This window comes from Echinococcus granulosus, assembly GCF_000524195.1.
Source record: "Echinococcus granulosus chromosome Unknown EG_S00047, whole genome shotgun sequence".
Lineage (NCBI taxonomy): Eukaryota > Metazoa > Platyhelminthes > Cestoda > Cyclophyllidea > Taeniidae > Echinococcus > Echinococcus granulosus.
In genome coordinates, this window is record NW_020170427.1 from 436,525 (window position 1) to 451,874 (window position 15,350).

General features: G+C 43.9%; 2 protein-coding genes across 2 annotated transcripts in view; one reads left to right on the plus strand and one right to left on the minus strand. All coding sequences in view use genetic code 11, as the record gives it.

The window, feature by feature from the left end:
* Positions 1-2,584: 2,584 nt before the first annotated feature.
* Positions 2,585-8,483, plus strand: EGR_05881 (hypothetical protein; the record flags this gene model as incomplete). The annotated part of the gene is made up of 6 exons (XM_024495130.1): positions 2,585-2,654; positions 4,083-4,295; positions 5,968-6,013; positions 6,061-6,152; positions 7,273-7,461; positions 8,431-8,483. 6 exons carry the CDS (start codon positions 2,585-2,587, stop codon positions 8,481-8,483), a joined length of 663 nt encoding a protein of 220 aa, XP_024350476.1.
* A 4,745-nt stretch (positions 8,484-13,228) lies between these two features.
* Positions 13,229-15,350, minus strand: part of EGR_05882 (tensin-related protein) — a gene marked incomplete at both ends in the record, with an annotated part of 11,766 nt that continues 9,644 nt past the window's right edge. The window contains 2 exons of the mRNA XM_024495131.1: positions 13,229-13,523; positions 14,913-15,194. Of these exons, the coding sequence (XP_024350477.1) occupies positions 13,229-13,523; positions 14,913-15,194 (577 nt within the window). The remainder of the gene's footprint in view (positions 13,524-14,912; positions 15,195-15,350) is intronic.

The window sequence follows — 15,350 nt, forward strand, 5'->3', positions numbered from 1 at the left end:
GACAGGTGATAAAGGGGACTTAGGAAGGAGAATGAAAAGAATGAAGAGATGAGGGGTGGGGATTAGGGGCGATGAGTGGGCAGCAGTTCGGTGGGTGCATTTTTTATGCAAACACACGCACACGAAGTGAAGATATCGCGGTATAAATCTGGATGTGTAGATGGGTGGTGAGTGGGTAGGTGGCTATGTGCTTCCAAAGTTGAACACACTTTTCTCCCAAGCATAAATCATTCACCAGTCCATATGCGATAAGGAGCTGGTTCTATCGCAGTGGCTGAGGCTAAAATGTGCATTGTTTCAGCTAAAGCCCTCGTCAGGTAGCATCTTGTACCCAAATCTTTAGTCTTACAAATGATAGATGATAATTCAGTGCTCTAAAAATCATTAAAGGAAATAAAGTAGCGGGAAATTATGGACGGGAGTAAATATATTGGTCTACTACCGCGACATAGATGATGTGATGGTTGATTTACGGCCTAGTGAGAGCCTTGAAGAAGTCATCTACTCTGGCTAATTTATTTTCAACTGCACTGCTGGTGTAAGCACTAAGTAAAAAGCTGCTGTCTCATTACATTCAAATGTCTTCTGTCAGTTGGAGCAGAATTGGGCCACCACAAGCTCCACAACAAGTGTGATCGTCTGTTGTGGTAGACCGATAAGGTCTCCAAAAGGACTAGTGAGCAACAATAAAACAAAGCCACTACATCAGTATATCTATTTTGGCGATCATTCAATTTCCACACCCCATCCACTCAGTTTGTTCCATGGTGGTGTCAAGGGGGAAATTCACATCGATTGAGTAAATTTCCGCATTAACATGAACAATTTAGACATCAAAATGCAGATAGCTAGACGCTACTTTGGTTGGAGTGTAATTCTTATCAACTTTGATATTTCTTGCCCAAAGACAAACTTATGTAGAATATTTGACTATTATTTGAGCCACACTTTATTGTTGACACTCTTAGGAATCGTCGCTGAATTCTAATAAGTAGTTTGCCAAATATACTGTCGTCCAGCAATGGGTGTGACGCTCAATCTCTCAGTGGATTCCAATTTTTCCTTCAAAGTTGATGCAATTACAAACGAACTGTGCTATCGCCTACGACGGCAAACATGATTGGAGGTTTTTCTTGACACCTTAATCCGCTCCTCTTTATTACAAAGGGTGGGGAGTCTCCCTCGACATGCAGCGTCTTTAGGTGACACATAATCAGAATTCCTGAGTTCCAATTGGAGAAGCAGATGAGCTCAAGTTACATCTACAAATTTTCAACCTGCATTTGATGATGTGAGGGTGGGTTTGGAAAAAAGGAAAGTCAGATAGAGCACACTTGGTAGAGACCGCCGTACGAGTGATGAAGCGCATGCCCTTATAAGCAGCAGGATGGATACCGCAAGTCCCTATAACCTGCACGGACTTTTGAACCTCCTGTCCTGCCCATCGGCGAACTTGAACGTTTTTAAGCCATCTGAGTGGGAGATGTTGCACCCATTCCATCAGCGATCTGATAGTATCCGCGATACTTAAAGAAGCTGCGCTGTTTTTGGGAATCAAATCGTATGTCTCAAGACAAGTATAGCTCCGGCTCAAATGCAAATTCAATTACTTTTTTTTGGGTGGCGAATGCGGACGTACAACCACTTTAGCTACATTTACCATCCATTAACTGTGAAATGGTCTAGTGGGGATGGGAGGGGAGGGCAGGTAGCATAAAGGGGAAGAAGAGGACTAAGAGGATAAGAAGTAGGTAAGAAGAGTGTGGTCACACCTCTCTCTTGCAGCTCCTTGGTAAACATGCTTCTACTAATGTGTCTTAATCGAAACTCCCAAACTCACTTATATGTACGCATTCAGCTAGCGGAGCCATTTCAAGTTTATGTGTATGATGAGATGAGGGGCGGAGGCGAAGGAAATGCATTATTTTAAGTGGCCTGGTCCTTCTGCCTTAAATTAACTGGCCACTGCAAGGGCACATACCTTTTTGGGAGCGTCTAAAAAACATCCCGATGGCAGTGCCTAATGGTGCCTCTGCTTGAGCTGTCGATTCGCTCAACAAAATACCACACATTCTTGTTCGTGCATTTCTACATCTTCGATGCAGTTATTTATAGCACGTTCTCTTCTAGGCTTCTGGGATAAGATAGCTGCATTTTGTCATATGAGTTCCCCCTTAGCGGAGACCATTGTAGTCGTGCGGACACCCTTAACCAGCGGTTCCCCAAATTATCAAAGGAGTGCTTTTAAATGGCCAAGTTGGTCAGTATTTAGAGTCTATTCCTTACGTGGCAATCGTTACATACGGTGAAGACATAATATCTGATTAATTATGCCTGTCCTCTTCACAGTGGTGTCAACTCCTCCTCCGTACAGAGGCCAGCTTGGGGCACCTGTCGGGCTCGAATAAGGACAGTATGGATGTGGATGTTTATGAGTGTGAGCATGCTTAAGCTTCTGCACGTGTGTCTTGACACGTATGTACTTGCAGGAAGGGGAGGGGGATAACAGCCTTTGAGGAAGGAAGGGAGGTGAAAAATGCTCTCCCTTGTACTCATCAATTCATAACGTCATTGTAGAAGTTGGATGAAATTTTACAGACAATGGAGAGGTGCTAGCAACTTTATTTTAGGCGACGCTGAACGAGAGTCGAGATGTAAGCTGAGCCCTTATTTCTGTCGCACAAGTTTAATGCTACTTATTAAAACTAAGTAGAACATCAATTGTGGGCAAACCCTACCGGATGGCATATTTTCAACATTCTAGATGAATAAATAACCCCGCTCGCCAATGACGCTTAGTGAGGTAAATTCAGGAGATTAAAAGGCTTTCAAGGGGAATAAAAGATGAAGGCTAATTTCTGTGGTATTGGCTATGGTAAGACCAAATCTCTAGACCTACCAGATAATCGTAGTTCACTCAGTTCACATTACTCCAAGTCCCCTTTTTTCCTTTCAAAAAGTGTTATTCTATGCTTTTTTAAAAGATGTTTAGATTTTTAGGATTATGGCTGAAATTGACGGCTTGCTAAAGTTACTTAGAAGTAGCGCTTAAACAGAAAGATAATTCAGAGTATAAGGCAAGCTAAAAAGTTCGTCAGCTTTTCATAAAATAAAATAATTTTAAAAATTGCCTAGTATACTTTATTCGTTAGAGCAGTCACTACCTACAATCCATTAACCTCTCCCAATGGGACAAGCCAGCTGTGAGCTCTATTCTTATTCAGTTTTGTCTTTGGAGCCCATGAAGAACCTAACTCTAGCCATTCCTTGTTCTGTCTCACTTTATTTCCGAACTACTTTTTTTCTATCTAGCATGCTATTATGTGATTGTTTCCATAATATTAAACGAAAGTGGACATAATCAAATACATAACTTTGAAGGGAATAAGGAGGATAAGGAGGTTAAAAAGGAGGCGGGAGAGGCGAAGACTTAGGCAGCGTCTCTCTCCGACTCGTTATAAGTTGTGACATAAGGCCTTCTCATGGCCAATTTCCTCCACTATCTAAAGTATAGAGCCTTGTCCTGCCTTCTGAGAACAGAAGTAAGGACTTCTTCCAACATAATGATGGGTCCTGGCAATTTCTAGATAAATCTTTCTTCAAGTGGAAATAATAAACCGCAATTGTCTTTTGGCCTCTAACCAGGGAACGTTCTCGTCTGTTGTTTACCACACACCAGGCGTACAAAAGCTTCAGGGAGCTGATGAAGCGATGCATGCCTTAGAATTCTAGTGTGAATCGAGTGGATAGCAAAGGGACCATCCGGGGCTAATGTTTACTTAACCAATGTCACAACAGAGAAGATATTCCTCCTCCCCATTCAGCTAGTCAGCAAACAAGCGCAAGTGAATATTGCGAATTTATAGGGCAAGTAGAAGGAGTGGAAAATCAAGAAATGTTGGTTTTTTTTATTATTATCTAGCACCTTTTAATACATTTCACGTGGGTGAAATCTATTCATTTTGCATCGCTTTCCCTTCCCAAATGATGTAATTGCAAACGAAGTGGTTCATCACCAACAACGTTAAACCGGACAAAACGATTTTTTGACAGCCTTGCCTGCAACCTCTTTAAAGTGTTAGTGGTGACACATATAGAATACCTTCCTCCATATGATGCATTAGCATCTTGGAGTGATTCATCATCAAAATTAAAACCATTATTTCAACCTGGTGTAAGCAGTGCGTTCTGCTACCGCGTGCACCACCTTCTCCAAATGCGAAACAGAGAATTGTATGAGAAGATAGATCCGGAGCCTTTGCAATCAGATCAAAGCGAATTCACAAAATGGAAAAGTAGGAAATATATCCTCTGAGTTTAAAATAAGAGAAAGGTAGCAGAAAACACGGTAGCGAGTACCATATTAGTGGACCGATGTATGTATGCGTATCCACAACCGCATGCAATCCACAAGCCAAGTTGCAACCTAGACAATCACAAAACCGTACAAGCATTTTTGACTACATCACTTTAAAGGACAGCTTTTATTAGAAAGACATAGTGTTACAATTTGATCGTTAGTTTAACTTTTTGTTTTGGCCAGGAGGGCACTGAAGGGCACGGCCATTGTACTTCTGCCCGTCGTCGTGGCCGCTGTTCCATGTCGGTAGCTACTGTCCATCTGTTTGTCAATAATACACATTCTGTCCTAGTGTTATGTCTGCTTTTGGCTTCAAGGGAGTCTCAAGGCGCTACGTTGGCTGCAGTGGAAAGCAGACTCAAACACAAAGGACGATTACCCCGATTTCTACCATTGAACGGTAAATCTTAACATGGCGGAAGAAAGACATGTTAGGGACGGGAACATTTGTAAAGATTCCTAACAGAAGAATGGAAAGTAGCGGCCATCTTCGGCAACTAACAAAGTCCCGTGTTCTGCAGGAATGTTTTTAACAACTAAAGCGACATTAGCCGTGACCGTGAACCATCTGTAAAAATTCGCCACGGAGTTGTCAACGGTGCCCGTGTGATGATGATAATTAAGTGAAGAGCGATACCTCCTGCACATATCTACTAGCTGAATAGATAGATGTAGCTGGGTAGCACAGTAGTGAGAATAACGTAGAAGGAAGGAACAGACACCAAACCCCACCCCCACGGAACCATTATCGCTTCTAGGCCAGTGTTCTTACGACTAGCGATGAATAAACGTGATGACCTGCACATTTCCATTCCCCAAAGCAGTTCTCAAACAAGATGAAACTCCAAGTACAATTGGATTGCCAGGAGGGATAGGTGATGCTGAGGCCAATAATTTTCTCAGGAGCAGGCGAATCCGATGACTGGGATGGTTGTTTCATGGGTTTTTCTGTAAAGAATCGACTGCGTTGTAATGACCAATGTGGGCGATCTACCAAGGGGAGCAGCGGGGACGATTTTTAATTTGCAGGCATTTAGGTCTCCGCAGATTGTACCTCCGCTTCTAGCACTTCTCTGCGTCGGCAGCACATTTTCAGCCTCCCTTAGTCTTCGGTAAAGACTCAGGGAGGTACACACATTTAATTAAAGTAACTTTTAACCGATTCAAAAGGCGAGCCAGTTAGATCTTCAATTAAAAAAAGGCAATTACCTCCTTCATTTCAAATTTTCAGTCCGCCCTCAATTTCGCTAGTGCTTAAAAGTGCTTTGCTGTTTCATAGCTTCACTTTTTATCAAGGAACAATTCTACTCCGCAAATTTTATTTCAAAGAGTAACTCATCGGCTAATTTAAGTAACGAATTCCAGAAATGAGAAAAAGGGATAAAGTGCAACAGGCTTAGTCCCCCTGAATCTTCCCTGAAGTTGAAAGAAGGCGTAATAGTTGGGCAGAATATGCATCGCCAACGAACGGAAGGGCTGGGGGTCACTGGCATGGTCCGACGGCCATGCCGCACAACAGAAGTACAATCGCGGAAGCTTGCATGCCCACGAAACGAAAACATGGGGACATATTTTCCGATGAGATATTCCAATTCTGTACTAAATAGAAATGTCAAACTACGTAATTGTACGGAACAAATGTTCAATGATAATGTCAAAAGATTAAAGGAATGACTTAACTTATTTAGGAGTTGTCACAGATATTTTATAAAAGGTATAAATAGGAAATGTCCAGAAAATTCTTCAGTTTTTGACCGCACAAGTATCTCAATTTTGACGTCCCAATCGTCAGGTAGAAAGGGCATCATTCCATGTGTCTCAGAATCCGCCTATTTGTAGTCTGGCCGTGTTATGGAGCCCCGAGCGCCAGTCAAGATGTCTGCACCAATAACTTGTGTGGATTCAGGTTATGCACAAATACTGCAACAGAGAAACTCTTCTATCTGAAGAGCCATTTTTCCTCTTGACAAGATATTGTATGCTATAAATATGGGCTCTAATATTTAGAGATAGCATATGGGAAATAAGGGAGACCAAATCAAAACCGGGACTTGATCTGATCCAAGATTGCAAGACCGAACCATTCTAGGACAGCCTGCCGAAACAATGACCTCCAAGCCCAAGTTTCACCGTATTTCATGGTCCATTCCATAAAGTCGTAGCCCTCCTTGTCAAAACGTTTCTTCAGATTATTAACCATCCAGAGTTTATAATACTGGCAAAAAGCAGGAAACACCATCAATGTCCTGTGTGCGCCAACTTCTGGAACCTCACAGTTTAATGCGAAACTGTATTCACCGTTTCTTGCATGGAACATAACCTCTTGCCCAATTTTACGACCGGTTTCGTGTCAATCAGACATTTTACAACCTAAATACTAAAAATGAATGACAGCAGCAAACCGAGAACCCTCGTGGTTACTAGTAGACCATCTTCGCAATGTTTGCGTTTCAAGCGCCTTACAGCGCCTAAATTCTTCTGCACTATAATATATCCACGAGGTTGTGAGTTTAGGCTGACACAAAAGGCTCCGCTCATCACCGCACAACATTGGATGCATGCACGCATCAAGCCTGGTTCCCGCCATTTTAATTAACGGTGTCTGGACCAAAACACGACATGTGCACCGGCTACTAAAAGTGGCAACAGGACACACTTGCCGCGGTAGCACCCCATTTCATACATCCTTGTAAATCCCATTCTCGGTTTTACTGGAACTCTCCTCAGGGTTACAGGTACCATAGTCGTGAAGAACCTTACAGCGAAAGCCTCCTAGAACACTTCCAAGCATCAAAAAATGTCCCTACAATCGAAGATACGACCGACGCTCATACTCGCTGCAAACAACTTAGAATTGAATGGACCCGGGCACAAATGCATAAAAAAGAAACTAACGGATCTTATTTTTGCAGATGATCTGCATCTTCGATGGGATTGTTCGGACCGCATTCAAGAAAAAATAACCAAATTCAAATATGCTTTAATCGAGGCTTGTAGAAACAACACATGCTTAGATAAATCAAACAGGAATTTACAATCCCTTGTATTCACTAAACTTAATTACCTATCTCTAGAAGGTATTCGCAGACTGGAGAAAAAAGGTAACTTTGGCTGATTATATTTGCAGGAAAGAGCGCACACACACGTAAACTTACACACGCGAAACAAGCCTGACTAGTCCGCTGTGAATAAAAAGAAAGCATGACGAAGCAGATATTGATAGTGGCTGACGAGTGGCAAAATAAAAGGAGAGTAAATCAAGTAGACCAAATTGCTTCCTTCACATGGTGCAGTTGCATGTGAGATTGTCATGCGTACGACGCGGAAAAGGAGGTCGCATGGAGTCTGCATAGAGCAAAGCTACCATTCACCGAATTCGTGCCGGAGGAGGTGGTGGTGGGTGTCGTCGATGTCTGCGCCTCTCCTCAGGCATGTTGAGGTCGGCTAGGAGGGAGGAGAACTCCGACAATTGCTGGTATTCCGAGTGGGGTTGTGGTGGCGGCGCTTGCGGTGGTGGAGTGAGCGGACCCGGATCTCCGCCACACGCAGAGATGGGACGAAAAGCGCAGGCGTCAGGCGCCTGTTCGAAGTGTGCAGGGTGCACGGAGGCACCACCCTCACGAAGGAAAGCAGAAGGATTGGAGGAGGATTGGGGCGCGTCGAGGAGAGGACAGGGCAGCATCTCGGGCATAACAGTGAGGTGGAGAATGAGGCAAGCCAGAGAGGGCCATTCTTTCTCCAGCCCCTTCAGACGAACACCGGTAGCGGTGCGCTGGATCAGGTAATGACTTATCGCCCCACCACCACCGCTAGCACCACCGGCGAGGGCGGTGCGCGGCGCCATACCAGCGGAGAGGCAGCGCTCAGCTGCGGCGGCAGAGTGCGAATGGGCAGCTTCTCCTTCGTTTTCGCCGACACGCACCGAAAGCGCGTAGCAGTTCGAGTGGGTGCCGCTATCGCGAACCACAAAACTGCCCGGCTAAAAGCAACAAGTGGCCTTGCGATCATATATTCCATACCCTGTAGCTTTAACGGATATTAGTCCATTATTTTCATGTTCGTATAATCAGACGAAGTAAGCCACCATTACCTACTGTATAAAAATAGTGTGAATGGAAAATAAATGGTTAGGTTTTAGATTTATTTGATGCAAGAAGAGAGCATTCGTCCATCCATTCATCGCCCAAGCTTACTTATAGTTACTCAAAGAGGATTAAATGTAAAATGACAATTTATTCTCCCTAAAAACTAATCTCAAAGTACTAGCAAAACTCCAAAATATCAAAAAGGTAACGAGGACGTTCATCTTGAAATCAAGTGTAATACGTTACTTGTTTAACCCTCAGTTTTGGTAACGGGTTAGTCGGGGGCTCCGCTATTGTACCTTCCTCGAGTGGGCTGCCCTTTGGGCCATGCTAGTAAACCCAGCCCTTCTGTACGTCACCAAATCGCATTTTATCCAGGTATTATGCCGTATCCCGTCTTCAGAGAAGTCTTCGGGTGTTATGCCAGTAGCAGTGGAGGGCAAACTCAATCTTAAAGGACATGCATTCTGATTTCTACTACCAAATGTTGGAACTTGGTGAGGCGAAAAAGTGCATAAGCTGTGGATGGGAAAATCAGTGACAACTTCTAGCGGAAGATCTGAAAATGACGTTCACCTTCGGCAGCTATTACAGTTCCGTGTTTTGCAAGAATATTATTGACAACGAGGACAGCGACACTAACCGTGAACTAGCCGGAAAAGTCTGTTACGGAGCTGTCTAAGGTACCTGCATGAGGGTGTTCATAAAGTAAACACGCGATACCACATCCACCACTTCACCGGCTGGATAGATGAAAACCAAATAGATATGAATGGACAGCTCCGAAGTAAAAACAAGGTAGCGATGAGAGATAGGCGCGAAACCCTATCCCCATGAAACTATTTTCAACTCCGTCCTTTGTTATATGAATTCGCTTTTTGTTCAGTGTTCCTGCGACTAGCTGTGGACACTCGTGATGGTCGGCACATTCCCCAGTCCAAGAATCCAGTTTCCGTAGAGGGCAAAACTCCAGATCCAGTGGAATGGCCAGGAGGGATCAGCGATGTTGTAGTTTGACACCTTCTCAGTTGTATGAAAATTATGGCTAAGCATTATGTCTTTGTTCGCCCTCAGGGAGGTCTCGGGGCACTACATAAGACTCACTGGTGTTTAAAAACTGCTTTCCACAAATAACTGCTTTAAAAGTTGTACGCCATAAAATTGCTTATGAAACGAAATTCCCGGAAAGAAAATTCCAACTCGTACCTAGGTAAACCTCAACCTCACAAATAAATGTATAGTGAGCAAATAAGTTCGAGGAGCTTTCCTGATAAAAATGAAATAACCGCAGAAAGTTTCTTCAAGTACATGATTCGTTGAAGCAATCCCAATAGCAATCCATTCGCCCTTCTCAATGAGGTACAAACTAGCTGCGAATTCCAATTTTATGAAATCTTTCATCACTGGAGGCAAACAATATAGTCCTGGCCACCGTCGTTTCTGTCCCATTTTTATTTCACAGCTTCCTTCTATTTCGCATGTAATTATGCGAACGTCCACCCAATGACAGCAAAAGGTGACCATCATTAGGATAAATAAAGAGGTGAACACGGGAGAAACCGAAGGGGTAGGAAGTATCCTTCCCCTTCCTGCAGTTCGCATAGTAGACAAGCTGGGACCACATGCAGTAGGTCTAAACATTTGAGTAATATGAGGGTGGATTTAAGATAAGAGGCAAGAAGTAGAAAAGACAGCAGACTGCTGCAGATTTGCTTACGTTTTAAAAAATTCCGTGCATTTTACAAGTCCCCACAAGTTTCAAGAAGTCATACCAAATACAGGACATTTTTTGGTCACCTGATGGACGGGCCAACAGTTAGACCACGCAGCATTCATTTGATTTCGCTCTGGCGACAGGATTACCAACTATCCTTCCTGATTCACGAATCATGACTCTCAAGGTAGAGCAGTAGGAAAAGAGGAAATGAAGTGTAGTAGCAACGCGCAACAGCCATAGCCAGAGAAGAATTTTACTCATGCGCAAGAGAAGGCGAGGCAGAGTAGGGTAGTGGATGAGGCAAAAATGAGAAATGTTCCCAAGGGGAGGGAGAAGGGAGCGAAAGGGGAATTCGGTTGTGAGTCACTGTAGTACCACACCCGCACACCCAAAAAGTTAAATATCAGCTAGTTGAAAAACATCCCGAAAATACATAGACCTCCAGAGATGGAGACTTGGATGAAAGATTAGCTACGGCTGCCAAGATGTTGAATATACGTCTAACGTTATAGCACCAGATACCATCCGTAGGTAAAATATTAAAAAATGTCTTTAGTTCTAGAGATTTCACAGAGGCTTCCAGCATGTCTCTCACCTCATGCCCCAAATAACGGTAGATTAGGTTTGATAAGGATACGCTCAACACTAAATTAATTCTGAAAAAGCGCTGAAAAACTTCCATAAGCCACACCCAGTTGAAAAACAATAATTATCAAGCCTTGGTAATTAGAATTTGGAAACTTTGTCACTCTGTACGTCGATAATACACGTTATACCCCAGTACTATGCCTTCTTTTGGCTTCAGGGAAGTCTCAATGCGCTACAGTGGTGGCAGCGAAAAGCGAACTTGATCGCAAAGGAAGGCTACCCCAATTCATGCATACGGAAGAACGGGTTATGGCGTGGAGAGAAGAATCCATGAGGACCCCTAGCAGAAGGGTTGAAAATGACGTCTACATCGCCAATTGCCCAGTCCCAGGATCTGTAGGAATGCTATTAACTGATGCAACATTTACCGTGACCGTGAGACATCCGGAAAAGTGCGTTACGGAGATCTTTGCAGTACTTGTGTAAAGATGTCAATTAGAACGCGCGATACCTCTTCCACCTCCCTACTGGCTGGAGAGTATCAAAATACGTATGTGGTTGAGTAGCGTGAAACCTTATTCCTACGATACTCTTTCAAACACCGTTTTTTACTAAATTAGCCCGTTTTTAGGTCAGGATTCTTACAATTAGTGATGGACACACGAGATGGCTAGCACATTCCCCCTTCCCCAGTACAGTTCTCAAACAGGACGAAACTACAGCCCCAGGAGAATCGCCATGAGGGATCAGTGGCGCTTCAGTCAGATATCTCCTCGGTAGCAGGCGTATTCGATGATTGGCGCGATTGGCTCGTAGGTAATTGTCTAACAGCACCGTCTACGTTGTGACGAAGTTCAAACGAGGAGAGAGACTATGTAATACTACGATTTTTCTTTTAATATTGGTTTTGGTTACGCAGACAATAAAGAGTGCAGCCATTTTACTTCCGCCGGGTGGAATGGCCTCCGGGCCATGCCAGCAGCTCCCCGGTCCATCCCTATGTCGATGATATACATTCCACCCCAACATTGTCATCTTTCGTCTTCAAAATAGTCTTGGGGCGCAACGCCTTTGATGCGAAGTGAAACAGGTAGCGATAATGGTATTTGAAAACCAACTCAATGCTTAAACTGACTTATTCCCAATGGATTATAACATATAAGTGTCGGTTTAAAGTCTATTTAATGAGATTTTTGAATACAGAAATCTAGGACCATGCGCATCATAGGAATAAATGTCGGATACAGCATGGAAAATTTTAATGGTTCAGGTGCATTTGATGTGAGATCACTGTCCCTGTAAAACTCAAAATGCACGAAGATGTGAAGCAAGAAATGGAGTGCCTTATTAATCTTGGCAGCAAGCAATTATGATGGCAGTGAGTTAGCTCACACTGCAACGTGCAATAATTTCACGGAATTTATGGCCACATTTTACGGTCCTGAATCCGCTCCGCGACTGTGCCCCATTCCCACTTGCACTCAACGGACTAGCTTCTCCTTTTGGAGGGTAACATCAATGATGTGGGTTTCTGCTAGAGATAGGGAATACTTTCTGTAAGGGCTAAAATCCTGCGATTTATGAGGTGAATTCCGTAATAGCTAGAGTCGAGAGCATATCATTACATGTGCGGACGAGTTTATCATGTGCTTGGCTTACCAGGAGACCTTATAGGTAGAGTTCGCTCAAGTGTCTCATAAGTAGGAGGTAAGATTTACGAGCTGCGGCAAGTAAAATTGGTGGGCAAACTGTAATACGTTAATTATTTGTTTAAATTTCATTTTGGTAACGAGTCACTTAGGGGGCTCGCCATTGTACCCATGCCGAGCAGTCTGGTCTCTGGGCCATTCCAGCAGCCTTTAGGCCCTTCTGTACGTCGACAATACACAATCTGCCCAGGTATTATGGCCTTTCGTCTTCAGAGAAGTCTCGGGGCGCTGCAAAACTGATCAGGGTAAAGTGACATATTCCCATTCCTATAAAAGAGACTGTTGAAAGCTCAAGTTGTTTACATTTATTCATAGGGCACAAATGAACTGTAGAACTCCCTGAGGCATTCTAAAACGTACATCACAGTGCCTAGCTCCAGAAGGAGTACAAAAATTAGGTCCAAATTATCCCGATACGTAATGTCCAATGTTATGGTGGTTAAAGAGTAGTACCGTTAATCACTTTTCCAACAGTAACACAAGATGAGTCAAAAACCTTATCCCCAGAAGAATTCCCCCTGTTTTGCCGCTGCTTTTACATCAGGGTTGTTTCTGACAAGAAAGAAACTCAACACACTACCATGCCAAAGCTCACTATTTAAACGTTTGTTCTATTTTCACAGACAGAAGTTCCGCAACTAGTTTCGTTGACATGTTTCACCAAATCATATTAGCAAAATGCAACAAGGACGTTTGCGACAGGAGTCAATGAGCGATTGTAACCCACCAACAAGCAAGGCTAGTTCTGATCGCTACCAGCTGGGCAAAATTAGCAATTCCACTCAAATACAAGATAACTTGAACTTACTGGTTGTCGGGAGAGCATATCTAAGGCCAACTCGCGAGGTATGTGGGGCTGGTACCACGGGGCGGAGACGGGCTGGCCGACGTGGTGCGCGGCGGAGGTCTTGAGGCTGTCCACACCGCCACCACCACCGCTGCTGCAACTGCCTGAGGCGGATGCAGCGTCAGTAGCTGTCCGGCGTCTCCGTGGATCCGGACAGGGAGGACTGTGCAGACTCTCAGAGGCCTGGTCGTAGGCGTTCACCGAGGAGGCTGAGGGGCTACAGTAGGGGCGGTATTGCCAATGTCAAAGATGAACGCTTTTAGCTGCAGTTCGGAGGTCGTAGGCTCCATTTTAAGTCGCCTAATCGACAGAGTATTTTTTGTAAATTATCGAAAGGTGGATTTGTACTTGAAACGAAATGTCACACTGCATTCGAAGGTAACGAACTAATCTTATGTCTTAAAGTGTTCTCGAAGAGTTGGCTGCAACTTTTACGCGATCGAATCAGTCCCTATATACTATTACTCAGCGGAAAACCTTCACCAGGAGGGCCTAATATGTGAAATTTTTGACTCCTCCGAGCACTAAGCACCAAAAACTTCACCTTAGCCCTGAAGGGGCATAATAAACACTTCGAAAAGGCTTTGCCTGTTGATTAAGTTGGCATGTGGCACCTTGTAAGAGGAAATTTTTCGTGCTTTCCTCTAAAAGACATCTTCAACGCGTTTATTCACTTCTATTTTAGCCAAGTTAGCGTAAAATCGAAATTCACTTTGACAAATTGTTTCACTAGTTAAAATAAAAGCGGAATCTGGGTTTACATTGAGACATTACACGTTAAAGAAGTTACTGCCTAGACATCCGGGGTGGCTTATGGTACCTCAAGAACCTGAAAACTTTCCACAGATAAGCTAACTGCAGGAGGCGCGAAAGGGCACCCACCATAGCATAATGAGATGCAAAAGGGAGACTGTTTTGAAATGGGCTGAAATCAATGAAGTTGAGTCAGTAAGAAATGAAGAACTTCAACCCTAAAGTTGACTTTATCATATCTTGAATGGCTAGGCATGAAGGGAATAATCATAGTCCAATAGTCTAATTAATGAGGTCGTGAAATAAAACGTTTGCCAGGGCTTATTGAGAGGGAATCGAGTGTTTTTTACAGCTTGCTAGAAGGGGTTCCATGTCTATACACGGTTCCTGCATAGTATGTCCTGCAGTTGTTCGAAGGTCAATTCAAGTTCATTCATCTGCTTCCACTGCTTAGCTCATAAATATTTCATTAACTGATCCAATTGGCAGTATCAGAATCTGATCTCTGTAATCGTCGCCTTATCAGAGATCTCAAACTACTGTGTTAAATTAGTGAGACCGCCATTCGACCACTAAACCGGCACCAATAGCTCCTCTAGGGGCTTTCGTGTATCTACCATAAGTCTTCCAGTGGTCTGGAAAACCCCAGTATTCGGTACAATATGTGGTAAAGAGAGTAGAGGAAGGAACAAGGATTTTTATTTCTAAGTCTCTACCATCTACGATACTACTGCTCAAATCACAGTAGTAGTAGCAGGATTTAATGAAACCAGTACCAGACTACTAAACGGCTACTTCGGTCTCCTCTTAGAGAAAAGGAATATAATTCATGACTAAATAACAAAAAAAGCACCTGAAGGGTGTAGGTCTGCGGCGTCTAACAGGTCCAGGAATAGCAGCCAACGAGTTGGCCAATTCAACTTCATCAATATCTTCAGTGGTGCGAGGATGTGGTGATGCCAACACTGGGAGAGGGGTGGGGTGAGGAGCGCTAGGAGGCTGCTGCACAAACCCCGCATCCCCCTCTTCCTCTTCCCCTATCCCCATGGCCTCAAGGTCATCGGGGTAGATGGAGGCGTCTACCACGTCGACTACAGCGACTGAGGCGAGTGTCGGAGAGTCACGAGGTTCGCTCCTGCATTGGGGATTAGGATTAGTGCTGCGCAGTTGTCTGCAGTGCGAATGAAGGCATAAATTGAAGTGACATTGAGTGACCGTGAATGAATAATGTTACCAGTCTCCCCCAATTCATCCTCCACCTAAGCCTCTAACTCTCCAGGCAGTAAGTGAT